Source organism: Dipteris shenzhenensis, chromosome 25, assembly GCF_047967505.1.
Source record: "Dipteris shenzhenensis isolate YYH24624 ecotype China chromosome 25, Dip_SZ_1.0, whole genome shotgun sequence".
In the NCBI taxonomy this organism is placed as follows: domain Eukaryota; kingdom Viridiplantae; phylum Streptophyta; class Polypodiopsida; order Gleicheniales; family Dipteridaceae; genus Dipteris; species Dipteris shenzhenensis.
The window spans coordinates 15929014-15948804 of record NC_141620.1 but is presented as its reverse complement, the minus strand read 5'-3'; the positions used below and the strand labels follow the sequence as shown (position 1 = coordinate 15948804).

The following is a 19791-nucleotide window of genomic DNA, read 5'->3' as shown; positions in this document are numbered from 1 at the left end:
GCCCTCGAGATCATGACACATATGCAGAGTCTTCATAGAGACTTCACCTGGGGGATGGTGGCTTGGTTGACAGAGGGAGGACACGCGTTTCAAATTGATGAGATCTCCCTAGCCTACCGGATACAGGGTCAGAGCATCCAGAGGATTGCACTCCACGAGGCAATCCCCCCTGACAGTGTAGCTCCTCCTCCTCCTAAGGAGGACAGTGTTTGGGAGGTGGTAGCCAGCATCACGGCTTGGAACATTTGGGTGGCTCGCTGCAGTCTTGTGATGGGTGAGTACCCAATTCCACCCGCGGCTACCCTAGTTGCCATATGGCAGGATATCATTTACACTCTACGGTCCACCTGGGAGCGCGGAACTCCAGGCTCCAGGGCGACTATCGAGAGGCGTGCTTGTTTATGCAAGGCTTGGCCTGCATGTGTTTTCTACATCTTCACTCCGCGAGGGATTCGCTGGCTGTATAGTCCCCCCCACCTGGTTGTTAGCCCCAGTTCCAGAGATCCCCTAGGTAGTGAGCTGGGTTTCTCTGGAACAGGCCGATTTCTTTCAGCCTTTTCCAGTTTTTTTCCATACTCAGCACCTTCGGGGCTGCTGTCTTGTATAAAATCTTTCAAGCATTAATAGAAGGTTCCTTTCTTTGAAAAAATAAAAATAAAAAAAATAGGGACAAGTATCAAGGTATTAGCACACATTGTTTCTGAGAATAAGATTGAGCCGGATGCTAATAAAATGAAAGCTTTGGTGATGCTGTCTTCTCCTGTGAATACCAAACGGTTACATACCTTCCTTCAAAAGTTCAAGTATCTCTCAAGGTTTATACATATGCTATCTCAGATTTTGTTTCCTCTTCAGCAGGTGGTCAAATCAGAACCTTTGAAGTGGACAAAGTTAAAGAGTCATTATCTCATGTCTCTAGTGTAAAACGTCCGGATTTCTTGAAAACATTTTACGTGAACCCCTCTGTGGGGCCAGATGCCATTGGAGCAATTTTATTGCAGCAGGGAGAAAGTTCCAGAATATGAGACCGGGTATTGTGCCAGTAGAGTTAAAAGTGGAACTGAGAAAAAATATTCAGCAGCTGAGTTAGTGTTGGCAAGTCTTTTATATGCTTGCAGGAGGTTCTGATCTTATTTGTTGTCCAATCCTTTTGTGATTCTCACCTCTTGCTCATTGTTGCCTCACATATTGAATAGTAATCTCTCCAGATGTATGATCAGATGGATAGTGGAGTTGCAAGAGTATTCTTTTACTTTCTTGGTTGAGAATTCTACAAGAGCCTCCCTGGCCGATATGCTCACATACAGGTAGAAGAAGTGGAGGATAATGTTGACAGGGATGAAGAGAAAGTACTGGAAAATTCATTTGTCTTGCATTTTGATGGATCTTACAAAAAGAGCTTGAACCAGAGTACAGGAGGAATTGTCATATATGATCCGGGAGGAAAAGAGATCCACAGGATGGGAATTCAGCTCCAAGCCAAAAGTAATAATGAGGCCGAGTATTCAGCACTCTTTGAAGGCTTGAAGGTATGTGTTGGTTTGGAAATTAAGAGGCTTATGATTAAAGGAGATGCTTTACTTGTTGTAAAACAGATTCTAGGTGTTTGGAAAGTGAAGCATGCTCATCTCAAAAGGTGGGTTAATGCTGTGAAAAGCTGCTGAATCAATTTGATGCTTGGATGCTCCAACATGTTGAGAGGAGCCACAATATGGATGCTCATGATGCTGCCCAAGAATTTACAGCAACCTATGTAAGTCCAGTAAGAGTGCAGAAGCCCTTGTATAAGGGAAGGGAGACATTGGTCAATGAAGAGAGCTTCCTGATGACAGGTAAGGTACCTATTGAGATTCCAAAGCAAAAGGAGTTTAGGTTTGTTAAGAGCTGTAAGTCCTACTGTATGATTGATGATGTCCTCTACATGAGAGGAGCTGATTTGGTGCTTAGTAGAATTCCCTGGCATGAGGAGATATTTCACATCCTTGAAGCTAATCATGAGGGAGTTTGTGGAGGGCATTTTGCATTTAAAATCATGTTGAAAAAGATACTCACAGAGGGATATGTATGGCCTTCTCTTCAGAGGGATATAAGGCATTGGTGCAGGTCATGTTTGCAGTGTCAACAAATGAGTAAAATAATTTTACATCTGGAGCTCAGGAACATCATGCTTGCATACAACATATTTGAAATATGGGGAATAGATGCTATTTGCCCCATGCCCATGACTGCCAGGGGAAATTGTTATATGTTAACGGCTGTGGATTATTTAACAAGGTGGGCTGAAGCACGTGCGGTGCGGGCTGTGAATGCTAAGACTGTGAGTAAATTTGTGTATGAAGATATTTGCTGCAGATTTGGTACACCATTAGAGTTGGCCTCTAACAGAGGTCCAGGTTTCAGAAGTGAATTGATGGATTTGTTATGTGATAAGACACAGATATGCCAGCCCCTGTTACCCCCAGTGAGAAGTTCAATGGTGAATGCACCAACATAATGGGAAAGATAATGAGGACACATGAAAAGGATTGGGATCTTGTTTTGCATTGGGCATTATGGGCTTACAGGGTTGCAGTCAAGGAAGGTACACAGTTTTCTCTTTTTCATCTTGTTTATGGGAAAGAAGCTTTGTTGCCCTTAGAAATAAAAATTCCAGCCCTACAAATGTTGATGAAGATGCGTGAAGAATCAGGTTCAGCTTATACAAATAGGTTACTAGCTTTGCAAGAAGCACAACTTGATAGACAGAAGGCAATTGAACATTATGCTTAAACCCAGGAAGAGAATCAAAAGAGGGAAAATAGAAAATTCAGAGATAAAAAGATCGAAGAGGGTGATTTAGTTTTAAGGTATAACAGTAGTTTGGATTCTACTTTTAGGAAGAAGTTCACGACTAAATGGAAAGGATCCTTCCGTGTGACAAAGAAGTTTAAGAATGGCTCTTACCAGCTTGAAGATTTGGATGGAAGGCAACACAAGAACAGAGTCAATGGTTTCAGACTCAAGAAATATTTTGTCAGGATTATGAGTGTAAGCAGTTGTGGTCCTGTTACTATGAAGACAGACAAGCTAGAAGACCTCATGGATGAAGATATCTCAGAGGAGTTGCAGAACTTATACATGCCTGGCTGCTAGACATAAATGTCTGCAGACTGGGGGGTGGCAAAATGATGGGATAAAAATTGTATCTTGTTTTTTAGCACACCATGTAGATATGGGTAAGGCACTTAGGTGTGCACAGCTGCTAGTTAGGGGGCTTTTGGATTTAGAGGGAGCTCTTTTGCAAGTCATGAACTGATGTAAATATTTCAAGTTTATGTGAATATGTTTTGCAGGGATATCAGTGGGAAGTGATGAAATGCAATGTGGATGCCAAGCACTCCAGAGCATAGTATTTATTGTTACGGTGTTGGTTGGTTGAGTATTCATTTGGGCATGTGTGGTTGTAGTCTCGTTGTAATGTCATATGGGCATTGATATATGAATGAGGGTGAAGTATGTAATGTCATGTGCAGCATGCATGCATTAAATGCCTTGTCAAAGGTTGGGATTTTGGGCATTAATTGCGTTGGTCTAAGATTTGGGGAAAGGGAATTGGAGAGTGGTAAATTGCAACTGGTGAGATGGCTGGAAACTTTGGAAGCAAAGGGATGTGCATGCAAGGTAGCTACCTGAAACTAATCTCCAAGCTTCTAGTCATCGAGCTGGCTTGATACGTGGCTGAATCAAGCATCAGGTGTCCGCTGCTGAACGAGGTGGCTACGTGATGGAGATTTCCAGGCTTCTGGAGAGCTAGTTGGCAATGGCATGTAAGTTGCAATTCTTGGAGAATTCTGGAGAATGGATGGTGTGCTAAAGAGAACGGGCTAAAATCTATTTGTGTGTGAGCGTCGATGGATGAAGGGAAGCATTCCGTATAGGACGTTTTGCAGAGATTGAGAGTGCGTGTTGTGGGCTGTCGGGAGTAAGCAGCTGTTTTGTGACCTTGTGGCTGGTTCGATGTGATAGCTGACTTGCTCACGGGTTGTTTGTACGGAGTTCTTTGCACTAGGTGCTGAAATCATAAAGCCATCCGTTTGGCTGCAATTTGTGCACACAGGAGCTGTGTGGAGACGTCTGTCGCTTGCACACGAATGATGTACGATCTGCTCACAGGGCTACTCTACTCATTGGCGTGAGTTTTACGGATGGAAGGACATCAAGTCCCACTGGCGGCCACTCTTCTCGCAATCTGGTAGGACGTTATTTACACCCTATACGCCATCTAGAAGCACGGGACACCAAGCTCGAGAGCGATCGTCGAAAGGCAGAAGCGTTTCTACAAGGCATGGCCTACAGGGTTTCAAACTTTAAAGGGATACAGGGTTTCTACAAGGCATTACAAGGGCACACAAAGGCACAAGTGAGGGATGGTAGCATTACATACATATCAAGCATGGCTTTTATTTCATGAAAATTAGACATGCCCGCATTACTTTGAAGCTAGACAGATCCTTGCATGCATCACAATGGTGCATGCGCATAATCTATGCATGCATGTGCACACTTGTGTACATGTATATGTGATTTGCCAAACAACCAGATCTATTCACATGAATCTACACTACCAATGATTTACAACCTCAAAGTTTCATCACAAAATCAATCATATCAGAACATGCATACATTGTAGATAGTATAATTAGGTCATTCTTCATTCCATCTTGTACATATGAGACTTTCAAGTACCTGCAAGAAATGGTTCATGGCACGCTTCACAACTTCAGGTTGGTGAGGTGGCAACTGCAAAAAGCACAAAACAAGCATAGCATAAATCCTAATGATGTATGACTTGAACCTTGTATTTTTCTCAATTGTTGTTTCTTTCAATTTTTAATATGGTCGATTCTATGGTCACACACATATGAGTAAAGTGAAGTTTTCTCAAATGCTGTTTTAATGTGGTTGATCCTATGGTCACACACATATGAGTAAAGAGTTTGCCACCCTTGACACATAATCCCTCACCCTCCCCCTACTTTTGGAATATTTATTCTGAAATTTGTGATACAATAATTGTAGAGTAATGAAAGTATCACATTTGAACTACCAAACAGCTTACTATGTTGTAACAGAACATGTTTCAAATATGGGCATCACACTTCCTTGTGTTATGGTTCTTTACATTCCTGTTCTACTTATAGGTTAGCACCCTTTGACAATCCAAGGATTCAGTCAGCAGTGCCTTGTCAGGAAATCATCCTTTACTATGAAGATCCACTCACAATAGGTGTTCTAATTCCAATATAGCTTAGTCGAGAAAAGTTAGAGTCTGCACCCTATCCTTATTCCATTGCGCCGCACCCACCTCGCTGCGTCTCGTCATTCGAGCTGGGATGGTGCTGAGCTTCCTACTCGGCAACCCCTTTTTCCCTCTCTCTTTTGCCTAGCCCTGCTCATTGGGATCTTTGAAGCCCTTGGACTGCCAACAATGGAGGGCACTTCCCACTCCTGTCAAGTTATTCAATAGGGACCTGTTTTCCTCTAGCGAGACGTGGCTAAGGAGCAAAAAATTTTCCACTTTCTTCTAGCATGAAAAACATGTGCCATAAACTAAATCGAGGGAGTAAACTGTGAAAGTGAAAGCTTGAACTGCTTGGAGGGAGAGGAGAGGAGGAGGGCGAAATCTGTTCCTTGAACTGCACCACATGCGGAAGAAAAGGGACATCACCAACTGAACAAACACAAAGAGCTGCAGGTGAACTGGATTCACAAAACTATGGTTGAAGCACTCTCCGAACCGTGAACCATCATCATACGTGCTCTCGTCTATCTTTGCTCTGTGTATGGTCTCTATGGCTCTGGCTCCACTACACCATGTTTGGTTCGGACCATCATCATACGTGCTCTGGTCTATCTCTGCTCTATGTGTGGTCTCTATGGCTCTGGCTCCACTACACCATGTTTCCTCTTCTTGCTAATCCACTCTGTCCTCATCTTGGCTAGCTCCTCATCCTCTCCACTGTCATCCGGTGCCGAGGTAAACGTATGGAAGTCTGTGACATGCCTCGGTGTCTAATCTAGCTATGTCTATAGTGTCATTGTCTCCTCAAGCTGTATGATTTGTCTCGATAAAGTCTCTCTATGTCATTGCATCTTCATCAGGTAAAGACTGATGCAGACCTGGTCAGGAAAGTGGATCACCCAAGATGGTTATCCAAACTCATGCCCCTCCTGATAGAGGCAATGATATCGTCCATTAATCTCATTGTAAACAGAAAGTGATCCTCTGTCTCGGCCTCCTCTAGTCTGCATAGCCTGCAAATCCGTTGCTCTTTGGGTATACCTATAACGCTCCTTGTCTCAATCCTCAACTGGTGGACGAGACCTGCAACTGTCCAATGGCAATCCTCAATGCGAGTGAGAATCAACTGTCCTCTAAATACTAGGGTCTGATGATCACTCCGTCCTCCAATACTCTCGAGAAGTGATTGTGATGAACCTGAAGCTTGGTGTGGAGCTCCTATCAGCCCCTAAGTTTGTGACTTAAGGAGTAGATCCAACCGTATGATACGATTAATCTCATCCCGTGGATCTGAGAAGGCGAAGGAAAGCTGCAACCCCACTGCTAGCTAGAGATTACCGAAGTTGGCTTTGGAGTCATATAGACAACTAGCACACAGTGGGGTTAGCACTGCTTGGTATGCACGGATATTTAGATGGTTTGCTAGTTAGGGTACTCAAGTGGTTTGACTCCCGCCATTTTAGTACAGTTTGGATGCCCTGTCACTTCCTTGTGTAAATGCAGAGCCTTGATGCATAGATAAGCTTCCAAAACAAAGCCTAGGGAATAGAGAGATCAAATTTTTACAAAGTTTGGTCATACACCTTGAGCAATTTGTTACCGAAATAGCTTTAATTTTTGCAAATGAGCTACTTAGTGTTGGGTGTAGCAAGCAATGGAAGCTCAAAAATGGAAGCAAGAAGGAGAAAAACGAGATGCTGTAATAGAATGCTGCAAAACTGAAGTGTGGAGGCTCAAGGGAGAGCCAACATAACAAAACCCTAGGGCTAACTGCCCTAACTAGACTAAGTGACCTAACTGACCTAGATGGTACTTAAACTAATTGTACCAATAGTCCTAACTGACTATAACTAGGCAATAACAATGCGAATAGTCCTGGAAGTGGGAGCAAAAGTCTCCTCAAAGTCAATGCCATGCTGCTGAGCATAGCCCCCACCTTCTAGCGCCTATCTAATACATCTCTTTCCACTAGAAGGATATCCACGCACGTTGTGCATGGAAGAGATGGAGAGAATGAGCATAAAATTTTTTAGCACCAACCCCACCTAAAGTCATCAGTGGCCTCTCCATCTCCCTCACATCACGAGTTGATGTGAATGGACACGACAAAAATCGTGTCTTTTTATGTGCTTGGGCTGTCCCAAAACCAAGGGACGCACATTTTTCACCATCGGACACACCTTTTGATAAGAGTTTTTGACTCCTCACCCAAGGAGGGACACACCCAAACGTGGAAAAAAGGACACATCTTTTCGTGTGGGGACACCCCTCTTTAAAATAGGGTTGCACCCCTTCATGAAAAGGTACACCTATTCCAAGGGTCATACCCCTTAGAATAGACACACCCCTTGGCACCAAGCACCAACCTACAAAAGGGTACCTAGAGGGCCTAAAAAGGGCAACCAGCCCTACACTCAAGGCCTAACCTAAGACTACCCTTGGGTTCAAGTAACCCAACCTTTAATTTTTGGGAAAAGCAAGGCCTAGCAGTTATTTCTGCCATCGCAAATCGGCTAGAGCCGTCTTGAAAGTCGCGCCTGCTGCTCCGTACAATAGTCACGCCAATCCTGCCCTTAGCCTGCTGGATCTGTTCGCCAGTTTCCATCGCCTCTGAAGAGTGACAGCCTGATGCCAATCTCTGCACAGCCTGCTCTACCTCTTCACCTCGCCATCTCAGCCTGCGAACAGAAGCCTTGCTGTCCAGCAAATCTCCTCAGCCAGCCCCTCTTGTACAAGAAAATCTCGCCTCTACACAACAGATCGAGATCCTGGGTGGTTCGTGGTTTTGCTGGCAACATATTCTGCCCATAACCGGACTGTTTGGTTGCTGATTCGCCTCTCTTTACAGAAAACCCTAATCTCAAAATTTGAGGCTTGACTTTTGTCTGCTACCAACTCGACATCAGGACCTCCTTCAACTCGCAATTGATGCTGTACTCTTTCCAGCCCGAAGCCCACCGCTGGTACACGCTTTTCAGCACAGTCTGGCAGATCTAATCTATGCCAGGTGGATTCTTTCCATTCTTTTTCTAAGAATTCGCTTTGATATTGTTATTTGCTGCTCATTATCAAATTACAGCAAATAAAAGCCCTCTCCTTAAATCATGGAAACTCCTGGTAATGCCTCAACCCCTTCAAGGACACCTCAGGCATCATCTATCACACAATATCGTGTTCAAATTGCACAACCAGCCCATTTTGGAGCTTTTGCATCGTGGGTCTTTTGCGTCACGTGCCCTTCCAATGACTTGGACCACATCCTATATCTTCTGCGTGAGGCACCTCAATTACATTACTTCCTCAACACAGTCCAGGTTGTGTTTCACGAGACACGTAGATACCCAGAACCCGATATTCCTCACGAGTTTGCTGTCCATCTCTGGAGAGACTTACCCCCCTCAGCTTCAACATCTCCAGCGTACTCTCCACCTCCTTCAGCTCCCAGATATCCTATTGAACAAGTTTTACCTTCCCCAAGACAGTATTTACACTCTGAAGGCACTCCTTCTCCTCGATATCCTCCACTCCCGACAGCAGCTCCTTATCCCTTCTCAGATCCGTGGACTCTGCAACCTACCCCTGTCCTCTCACGAGCAATAACACCCACTTTGGCATCACCAGTGTTACCTCACATAGGACCTCCTTTACCAGATTTCCACGGGCGGTTCCATCCTGCCTCGCCTGTCCCCTCCAACATGAGCAATCTCAAGGGCAGCCCGGATCTTCTTCTAGGAATGGTACAAACTAGAGCGCAAGTTCGTGCTCTTCTCATAGGGACCTCAGATATGTCGCAACGCTTACGTACAGCCTCTTCGGAGATAAGCGACTCAAGTCCAAAAAAGATCCCTGAAGTCAACATTCAAAGCATTACTTCAACTTCAAATTTCTTAGCTTCAAGACAGCATCTCCGACTTGGTCCAGAAAGTCCAACAACTCCAGGATTCTCGCAGTACCACACATTCAGAGGATGATGTGATGCCACCAGACGACTATGTGGACTCGTTCCCACCGGAGGTAGAAAACACTGAACTCTGTGCCCTCTACCGCTTACTCCAAGCTTCCAAAACTAAAAGACTTGACATTAAACTTCTAGAAGCCTACACTGGTCAACGAAATCGCCGAACAGTTGACCAATGGCTCGCAAAATTGCGCATGTACTTCGATACTGTCGACCTCACTGAAGGCAAAAAGATTGCCTTGGCAACCTCCCTCCTCAAAGATACAGCTTTCCTATGGTAGCAACGACACTTAAAGGACGGCAAAAGTGTGTTAACTTGGGAACGTTTTGAACACGTGCTCCGTAAGCACTTCATACCTGCCAATGCGGACTTCCAAGCATGCTCCAAACTCCGACAGTTGGAGCAAATGGGCTCCCTATCTTCATACATCTCTCAATTCGCCACATTGGTGCTGGAGATCGATGGTTTAACAGTCTTCCTTCCACGTATAACGAAATTGTTACGATCTTACGAATTTATTCTGATGCTCTGAGTTATTACGGAGCACGTGTTCAAAACGTTCCCAAGTTAACACACTTTTGCCGTCCTTTAAGTGTCGTTGCTACCATAGGAAAGCTGTATCTTTGAGGAGGGAGGTTGCCAAGGCAAGTGGTAATCTCTGGTCAAGTGGGGGATGACAGTCTTCCTTCCACGTATAACGAAATTGTTACGATCTTACGAATTTATTCTGATGCTCTGAGTTATTAGGATGTGGTAGCAATGTTGCTTAGTGAGGAAAGGAGAGCCGAGTTAAGTTGGACAAGCACAGGAGAGCAAGCTTTTGTTACTAAAGAGAAAAGGAAGGCCTGAGAACATGGAAAGAAGCTTTTACCAGTCTGTGACTATTGTGGATGAGAGGGACATGAAGAGAGATCGTGCTATAAGAAGGCTTTTGACAACAAATGCAAAGGAGGTAAGGATGCTGGTAGCAGCTTGAAAGCTGCTTGGTTGGTGAAGAGCAGGATACACAGTTTGCAGGATTCGTTCAGTGTGAACCTCCCCTGATAATCGATGTAGATGATGATTATGCTTTTTGAGCTCTAGTATGAACAACATTTTTGGTGGTGTGATGCTTTTGTTTGCAGTTGTGTTTTCAGTTAGGTTCTTCCGTCCTCAGTTTATGGGGGGATTGTTGGGTTAGCTGTTGGTTAAACCTCGTAGGTAAGGTAATGCATGAGGTGGTTGGCACATGGAGATAATTCATGCAGTTTTGGATGTGGTCCTTAAGGCGGCAAATCAAGGTTTCCAATTCTTCTTTCTTCTGGCGACTCGTGAACTTCGGAGCTCCATGAGAGTTGGAACGGCTCGTGACCTCTGGTAACAGCCTAGTGTGAAGGATGAGAGCTGATGATTGGCTCTTGCTGCTGGCAATACTTGGCGGTGTATCACGGCCGTCCTCCAAGGCGCTTTCCTCTCTGTAAGGGCGACGCTATTGCATGCAAGGTAGAACTTGATAGGAGCCTTTTACTGTGTGTCACAGTACAGTGTGTGTGTGGAGGTTCTCTTGGGTGAGATATTGGGCTCTTTGGACAATCTGGAGTGAGCATAATTTGGCATACTTGGGTCGGCAGATTCACAAGTCATATGAATCTTTCCGAGCCTCATTGCGGCAATCCTTATATGATGCCTGCCATGAGGGTGATATAGAAGCTTCTTGCATAGAGCTTTTCTTTTTATGTTTCTGATCTTTGGGATACTCTCCATTTTGGAGACTTCCCATCTTGTAAATTTATGAGCATATAAATACAGCACTGGATATTACTTTAAAAAAAAGTGTGTGGAGGTTCTCTACCAATTGATAGCTGTGAGGCTGTGTGGCTTGTCTTGTGAGCTCGAGGCGGGCTGTGTGTCAGCCATTGTCTCTGTCATTTTATGCTATTATCACCAGTCTGTGTGACAGGATTTTGAGTCTTTGTAAGTCACTACAAACCCAGTCCGGTTGCGTGACAAGTCCTAGTCTTTTTGTCATCTACATAATAGTCGAGGCTTTCAGATAGTTGTTGAAGGAGTTTTCTCATCATTTCATGTAGAAGTTTGCTTCATAATAAAGGTGTTCTCTTCTATATCGATCATTGAATTTCCAACGGAATAGAGGAATAGTACGCAGTTTGTGTTAGAAAACAGGAGGTATGATCACTCAACCTCACCAACAGCAGAGAGAACTGGAAACTCTCTGGCCACTCGTAAATCAGCCGCATGCACACACACACACAGAGATCACCACTCAGAGAATAGAGAAGATGTAGAAAAAGAATGCAGATAAGTATTGTTGGGCAGCCAACCAAATGCTGCCATGTGTCAAGGAGGCTGCTGAGAGCATGGGGGTTCCAAGCCCCCGCCTCCTAGCCATGCCACAACCTCTCCCTTGTCCAAAAAGCTGGCAGGACATTCGGAGAGGCAAATATCCAAGGAATATCCAAATGCACCTTTGTATATGGAATTTCTCTCCCACATTTCCACGTGTCAGCTGCATATCTACCATGGGCCTTTAGCTCCCTTTATTTCATTATCTACACATATTTCCTTAGGCACCATGAGGGGGGTTTGGACCACGGCTCCTAAGGCCTATATTTCCAGCAAGTATTCGTCATCACAACTGTGGGAAACAGTGCTCGATTGAGCAGCAAACTTCCAGCAGATAAGCATCCATCATCACAACTATGGGAAACAGAGCTTGATTGAGCAGCAAACTTCCAACAAATGCTGGGCTAACACCTGCACAAAATATGAACCTGAACTGAGATCTCTCTCTATCTCTTCCTGCACTGCCAAACTTGGCTTCTGTGGGATTAAAGAGAGGAAGGAATGCCCACTATTTATAAAGAGGAGTTCCAACCTGCCCCCTCCACCTGCTGCTCACTGACCCCACCAGTCTGTGGGGCCAACCAGCCAGTCTGCAGACCATACCAGCCAACCAGGCTGACACGTGGCAGCACTTGACTTTTTTCTGTTCTTGGAATCTGAAGATCCATCTTCTTGCCAATCCTTTTCTCAAGATCCTTGCTTCCCTTTGCCCTTGCTCTTTGCTTTAACATTGAAAGCTTTGTCAGTGTTAAACATCTTCATCCGAAGCTCTTCCTCAAGGACCATGGTCCGTAGCTCCTCAAAGGTAAATGGGCTGCTCCGCTGGCCTGTTATTAGTGCCACGACCAGCTTGGTAACTTCGAGATAGATTGCTTGGTACACAGCCTTGTGAGGTTATTGGTAACCAAGTTCTCACCACTGAGGCTAACTCGTCCCCAACCACCTTGATTTTGTTAAGAAACTCCTCGACCCCTTCCACTTCTCCTAGCTTCAGTGCATAGAGTGGGTTTGGAGGTTCAATATCCTCGTTGAGTTGTTGGTCTCGTACTGATCCTTCAGAATGATCCACACAACATGTGTACTGGTAGCCAGATGGATAAATGGAATCTCATTGTCCTTTATGGTCAGAAAGAGCACTGCAAATGCATCTGCAGCTTGCTCTTCCCATGCCTGCAACAATGCTGAGATCTAGAGGTTCTGCTATAGCTCCTGTCCCTGTTACCTAGGGTTTTGGAAAGGACCCATTTGTCATCTTCCATAGTCTCCAAGAGGTAAGGAGCCTCTTGAGCTTGATCTTCCATAGGGGGTAGTTAGGTCCATCAAGTTTTCCCTTTCCAAAGTTTGGCATAGGAAGGTACTCGATTAAAGCAGGAATGTCCATCAAGTTTTCCCTTTCCAAAGTTTGGCATAGGAAGGTACTCGATTAAAGTCCTACAGACAATAGATGTCCCAGACAGGTGAGCAACCAATGTGCATGCTGGATCAAGTAAACTAGTACATGACATGGTTGGTTCGGGTCACATGCCTAAAGGTTAGAATCTTAAGGTGGGTGCATTAGGTACTGTAGGTGTTTGAGGGGGACAGATTTGATACGTACATTAAGGAAGCAAGCCGCTATACAGACGTACGGCTCAGTTTTCCCGTGGCATACAGTGAATTGTGATATGTTTCAGCTTGAGCCTTGTAGACTCTCACTTGTCCGCAGGAACCATGTGAGCTTTGAGCTTGCTTTGCCTCTTTTGCAGCCCATGCTGTCACCCAGTGTGTGAGCACAAGGCTCTTGGTCAGCCTGTGTGGACATTGGGACAGCCCCCGTTTCGACCTTGTAGGCTCATAGTGTGGAGCACTCACTGCCGCGCTGCAGCCTTGACAGTTTGGACAGCATCAAGGTCACAGCACAACCTCCAACGCAGCTTCAACAACCCTAAAGCAGCCACCAGCCTGGAAAACTGTGCAGTGTGAATTGTGATCAGCGCGGGGACCGGGCAACAACTTGTGCAGCTGCCAATCTGGAGCATTCTTGACTCTTGCACTGTGCAGCTCGCTGCCTTGTATTTTCAGTTCACACTTCATCCTATTTGCAATTCATTCAGGCAATTGGCCCTTGACTTGAGCCCCTTTGGACAGCAGCCACTATCATGCATCATGCATGATTGCTCTTTGGGCAATCCACACCATAATTGTTTAAAAATTAAGTTGAAACTTTCAAGTTTAAACAGTCAGGGCTGGTTCTAATTCCAACTTTTGTTTTGCAGTTCAAGTTTGCCTATGAATCGTAGCTGGTGATCACCGCATCTAAGATGTGTCAAACAAAGGCCCATACTCTCATAGATCAATACATGTTTAAAAAGAAATAATGATTAGAAATTGAAATGTATTACCAGGGAAACCAATACAAATAACATCGAGGTTTTATATTTCTCATGTAGCCCGCTTTCTCAATATGCATGAGTTCCATTTTTCTTGGTTAAGTTTTTGATATTTACACTTCATTTGAGTTAGGCAATGTTATTACCATCTCTGTTACATCACATCTCAAAGTACAAATGACAAACCGCAACTGATGCTAGCAAAATAGTAAGGTTCACTTACAATTTCCCCCAGTCGTCTTTTGCTTACACGCTCCACGTCAACATGGCATACATTTCTCAATGCATGCACTCCAGCATCCTGGCAATAAAGTCATCCTGGTAGACTTGAATGCTCTAAAAACAAGGCAATCTTAACTACAGTTGAACAAAAAAAAAATTATACGATTTGTGAAGAAAACCTTGAATCACAATTCTCAATTTCACTCCAAAAAAGCAGCTTGTTTTGAAAGATAAATGTCTTGTAAAATGACAACCAATAACTACACAACCAGATCAAATCAAGAACTTGAATAGAAGCTTGATCTTTAGGTCAAAAAACAACCTTTGAGTGTGCTAAAATATGACATTAACAGTATTTATCAGATACTTACAGTTCGGCTTGACGCTGCACTTTCCACATGCTTTCCAACAAAGTTGAAGAATGCTTCCTGAAGATCATATCAAGACAACCAAGATGAGATATTCACCTCTCTCTCTCTCTCTCTCTCTCTCTCTCTCTCTCTCTCACTATTTTTGTGTGTTTAAGTTTTTTGATATTATTGGCATAACACTCAGCAAGGGCCTTAGCGATGAGCCCTTTGCTTCAGCCCATAGCAGCTTGCATAACTTATGTGTGTGTGTGTGTGTGTGTGTTCCAACAAGAAACAAAAACAGGTGATGGATTCAAATGATTCCCTTCATGACTCTGCTGAGGCTCAGCTTGTTTATGAGGTTATGCATGAAGGGTTTGAAGACACCCGTAAAGGTTGGAAAGATCCACTTCCCACCACTGGCATTATGGTGGAAGTGGATGATATATTCGATCCAGTTAAGGAGTATGCAAAGCATGCCATTATAATTTTCTTCCCAGGACGGATGCCTGCTGCAGTAGATGTTGAGAATTGGTTGACTCGAACCTTGGGTGGTTCTTATGTCAAAAAAGTTCATTATGCAGCGAGGGGCTTTTTTGAGATCATCATGAAAGATGAGGAGCACCGTCAGGTTTTGCTGAAGCACTCTCCTCTTTCCTATGGCCAGCAGAGGGTCCATGTTCTATCCTAGTCTCTTACCTGGGATTATCAGGCATTGATTTGGCATCGTTGCCCTGTTTGGGTAGAAGTTGTGGATTTTCCTCAATGCTTGTCTTCTCTTCTACCTAAAATTGCAGCTTCCCTCGGTAAGGTGGTATGTCCACCGCGACCCAATGAAAATTCGAATCGCTTCTGCATTTTGTGGGATATAGATCATCCCACTCCAGCTTCATATTCGGTTATTGTGAATAACGTTTCCATGGGGAGTGCCTTTTACAAGCTCAAGTGGGGGCTGTTTGCAGGTCCTTGCTTTGAATGCAAGCAATTTGGGCACATGGCTTCACAATGCCGTTCCCAAGCTCCACAGATGCCAGTGCAAGCTGAAATGGTTCAGCCTTTGAATAAGAATGCAAATGCCTCTTCTGTGGTAAAAAACAGAGGGGTCAAACAGTTTTTCTCTGTTCAAGACAAAGGCAAAGTCCCGGTTGTCTCACATGGTAATGCTTCTTTTCCTGTGCCTTTGTCCACTCTACCTCAGGGGAAGGGAGAAAAAATTTTGACTGATGGATGGTAAACTCCTCACAAAGTGATCTCCCCCAGGTGACCTTTGCCTTCTCAGACTTGGAGTGGTGCATCCTCTCATGGGAAAACACCTGCTGAAAACTCTAGTGTTGGCTTGACCTGGGCTAATGTGACTGCAAATCGGACCTTGTTTCCTGAAGAAGAAGTTGCTGCACTTTTCTCCTCTCCTCAAGCTGATGCTTCATCCCAGGGCAAAGGCCCGGACATTGAGGTGGAAATGCAGACGTAGACAGCCCGTTAGTTGCTGTACATACCTTTCCCATAACTGTAAATATGTTTGATCATCTGAAGTGTGTTACTCTCAATGTACAGGGAATGTGTGATGGTCGCAAATGGAAACTGGTCTGGATGTATATCAGGCAATTGCAGCCTGATATAATTGCGTTGCAAGAGCATAATCAGCATATGTATGCTGGTCAAATAGGCCATTTTGCTGGTTATGATATCTTCTATGCTGGAGAGCACTCCTTTTCTAGCGTTGCTTTTTTGGTAAAGCACGACCTTCAACCTGTTGTGGCTCTCAATGATCGCCATGGTAGATGGATTATTGTTCAATGCCTTGTTCAAGGGGAAATTTTTGAATTTGCATCGGTTTATGCCCCCCAGTCTTCTCGTGATAGAGCTTTGATCTGGGCTGCCATGCATACTTATCCATGGCGACAACATGCCTTCATTTGTGGTGACTTTAATAATGCCGCTCAATCGGGTGACAACACTGATTTTTTGCTTTAGTTCCACCTGGTTGATCCCTAGAAGGAATTACAGCCCATGCTTCCGGGTTATACCTTTCAGCATAATGCTCAATCTTCTTATCGGGCACGCTTGGACAGATGGTATCAACTTGATCCACAGCATTGTGATGCCTTTACTTGTCAAATTTGGGTTGATCATGCTTTCACACATTCGGTTCATGCTCCTCTTTGGTTGAGGCTTTCCTTACATGAATTTCCCACTGACAGATTGCCTTGCCGAAGGCTTTTGCTGATTAATAATAGTTATATGGAGCATGCTGACTTTAAAGCCTTGGTCTCTGATGCTATTCAGCCTCTCTCTCGTCAGATACGCATTGGTTTGGATTATGCCTGGCAGGCTTTTGTTGCTCGGATGCAAGCAGTTATTCGAGATTATGGCAAATCCTATATGCAAGCCACAAGGGAGACTGTAGCACATGCCAAATTTACATGTCAGAGTTTGACTGAGCTTGCTCATCTTCGCCCTTTGTCTTCAGAGGAAAGCATGCTCTTATGTCAGGCTCAATTCTCTCTTCAATCCAATGATCGCAGAAAGCTTGCTAAATGGGAAACTCGATCCAGACAACGGGCATTTTTAGATAAAGGCTGCTCTTCCAAGCAATTTTTTAACAGTTTACACTACAAAAGGCAGGCTGCCAATATTTGTCGGATCCGGATGCCTGATGGTTCTTGGTCAACATCTCGTTCAGAGCTTGCTCATTTATGTGTGCAGCACTTCTCCACTCATTTTGGGCATCTGGATACTCTTTCTCCTCGGGTCGTGTCTGCATGTCAGCTTCTTTTGCAGCATATTCATCCAATTCTATCTGATGCTCAGGCTTTGGAACTTTAGCATCCCTTCATTGAAAGGGAATTGTCTGATGCACTGAGATCCTGTGGCAGATGGAAATCTCCAGGATGGGATGGTCTCACTGTTGAATTTTTTCTTGCATTCTGGGATCTTCTTAAATTCACCTTGCTGCAAATGGTAAATACAGCATGGCAAAATCAGTAGATGCCTGTGTCATGGAAAAAGGGTCTTCTTAAGCTGATTCCAAAAAAGCATCTATGTGATTCACTTGGTGATTGGAGGCCAATCACGCTCATGCCAGTCATTTACAAGATCATTGCCAAAATGGTGGTTGATTGGATTAAAGGTTATTTGCATGATGGGTTGCATCCCTCCCAATATGGCTTTGTTCCACATTGCCATATCACAGATAACATTGCCAATGCTTATATTGGGATTGAATATGCCAAATACACGCAGCAGGATATTCTACTCTTGCAGGTAGATATTGCAAAAGCCTTTGACAAAGTTCAATGGGATTTCATCTCGCAAACTATGCGAGCTTTGGGGTTTGGACACAAAATGCAGCAAGTTATTTACTGGCTTTACAAAGATAGCAATGCGGCTTGCATTATTTCTGGGGATATCTCTGATGAGTGGACTCTTCGTTGTTCGGTCCGCCAGGGATGCCCTCTCAATGCTTTACTGTATGCCATTGCTACTCATCCTATGCTGCAATATATTGATCATCTTGTGGCTACAAGATCACTTCATGGCTTGGAATTGGATGCTAATCGCAGCATGGTTGCTCAAGCTTATGCTGATGATTCTTTCTTTACCTCGAAGTATACGCCCCATGATCTTGGTGCCTTGATGCAGGCCCTCTCTGTTTATGGTTTGGCAGCTGGTCTTCATGTTAATTTTCAGAAGTCTAAGCTGCTCCCTTTGCATTCCAAAGATTGGCATAGTGTATTATGGCCCGGGGATATCATTCCACCCACTCAGTTTGTTCGTCATCTTGGTTACCCTTTGGGGTGGGAACTCACTCGCTGACAACAAACTGATTGGGTTTTGGTTAAGTTTCGAAAAAAGCTTGAGTATTGGAAACTAGCAACCTGGCCTTTGCACGTTCGATAGTGCAGTCCATCCTCGTGGCATATATTCAATTTTACTTGCCATTGATCATGTTCACTAAGGTAGATCTTACATCTTTCATGTCTATCTTTATGGAACTCTTCTGGCGATCCAAACATGGCAGAAAAAGTCTCACGCTGCGTTGGATGCATCACATTTGTTCTCCCAAGATGCATGGTGGATTGAACATCACGGATATTCATGTGCATATTCTTGCCTACAGGGGGAAAATGTTGTTGCAATTTCTGCAAGGTGATCAGCCTTGGGCTCTTATGATTAGGACTCTGATCACTCATATCAGTATTTCTGCGTTTGGTCATTGGCAACTCGATCATTGGGATTTCTTTTTTGGCTGCATTGATGGCACTTTGCCTAGATGCCCTTTTGTCTCCCGCTTGCTTCTCGACTAGAAGCATGTTCTTTCTCATCTGGAATGGAATGGACCGCAATCTTTGCTTGGGAATTCTTTGGGAGCTGAAAGCATTCACTGGTCGAAAGTCTTTCAACCTCCCTTGGCTTTACAGGAACCTTGATGTTCCTACTTTGTCTCGTTTAAAGGCATCACCTCAGTTGCTGATGTTATAGATTACGCTGGTACTGTGCTCCCCTTTTCTCTAGCAGCCACTACATATGGATTAGGCTCTCATTATCGTCCTTTGTGGCGACAAATTACTTCTATGCTTTCACCTTTTGTTCCGATTCCTCCTTTGGAACTCCAGGACCGACTAGAAGATTGGACTTTGACTTCTCTAGGGTCCTCTTCTTGTCCTTTGAGGCTATCTCAGATTACTGTACCTGCATTGTATAAAATCCTTTTGCCTCAACCTTGGGTTTCACAGAGAGGTGATTCTGTTTGGTGAATGCATTGCCTAGTCAAGTGGTGGAGGAAAAGATTACAGCAACTTTGGGCCTATAAAGTACCACTTCGGCAACATGTTTTCTTTTGGCGAGTTCTTTTGGGAGTGTTTCCAACTGGACAGCTATTAGCTCATCGACACATTGCTCCTGCACTTTGCCATAGATGTTTTGCTTCTTTGGAGACTGTGCCTCACTTGTTTTGGCATTGTCCGTGCTCTCGTGAGTTTTTTGATCTACTTCGACAGCACCTGCGAGCGAGATTCCCATCTGTTCCGTTTGGAAAGTTCTTCTGCCTATTTGGGTTTCATCCATCCAGCCCGGAGTTTCATCTTTTCTTCGTTTGGGTTCGCTACTGGGCACTATGGACTTTATGGACATATAGGAATTGTAAAGTCTTTGGTGATCCTACTTTCTCTCTGTTTGGCTTTTTTAGGCGTTCTCTGCAGCAATCTTTCTTTGATTGCTTGCAGACCCGCTGCATAGATCATGAGGTCTTTTTGGCACATACTGAA

The 19791-nt window shown here is 44.3% G+C and overlaps 1 protein-coding gene across 2 annotated transcripts in view; it reads right to left on the bottom strand.

Annotated features, from left to right (window-relative positions):
• Positions 1-19791, bottom strand: part of LOC147885508 (Pseudouridine synthase family protein) — a 123158-nt gene that overhangs the window by 59253 nt on the left and 44114 nt on the right. For both annotated transcript variants that reach the window (XM_087396542.1, XM_087396541.1), the window contains 3 exons: positions 14546-14602; positions 14176-14253; positions 4726-4779 (listed from right to left, as the gene is read on the bottom strand). In XM_087396542.1, the coding sequence (XP_087252668.1) occupies positions 4726-4779; positions 14176-14253; positions 14546-14602 (189 nt within the window). The remainder of the gene's footprint in view (positions 1-4725; positions 4780-14175; positions 14254-14545; positions 14603-19791) is intronic.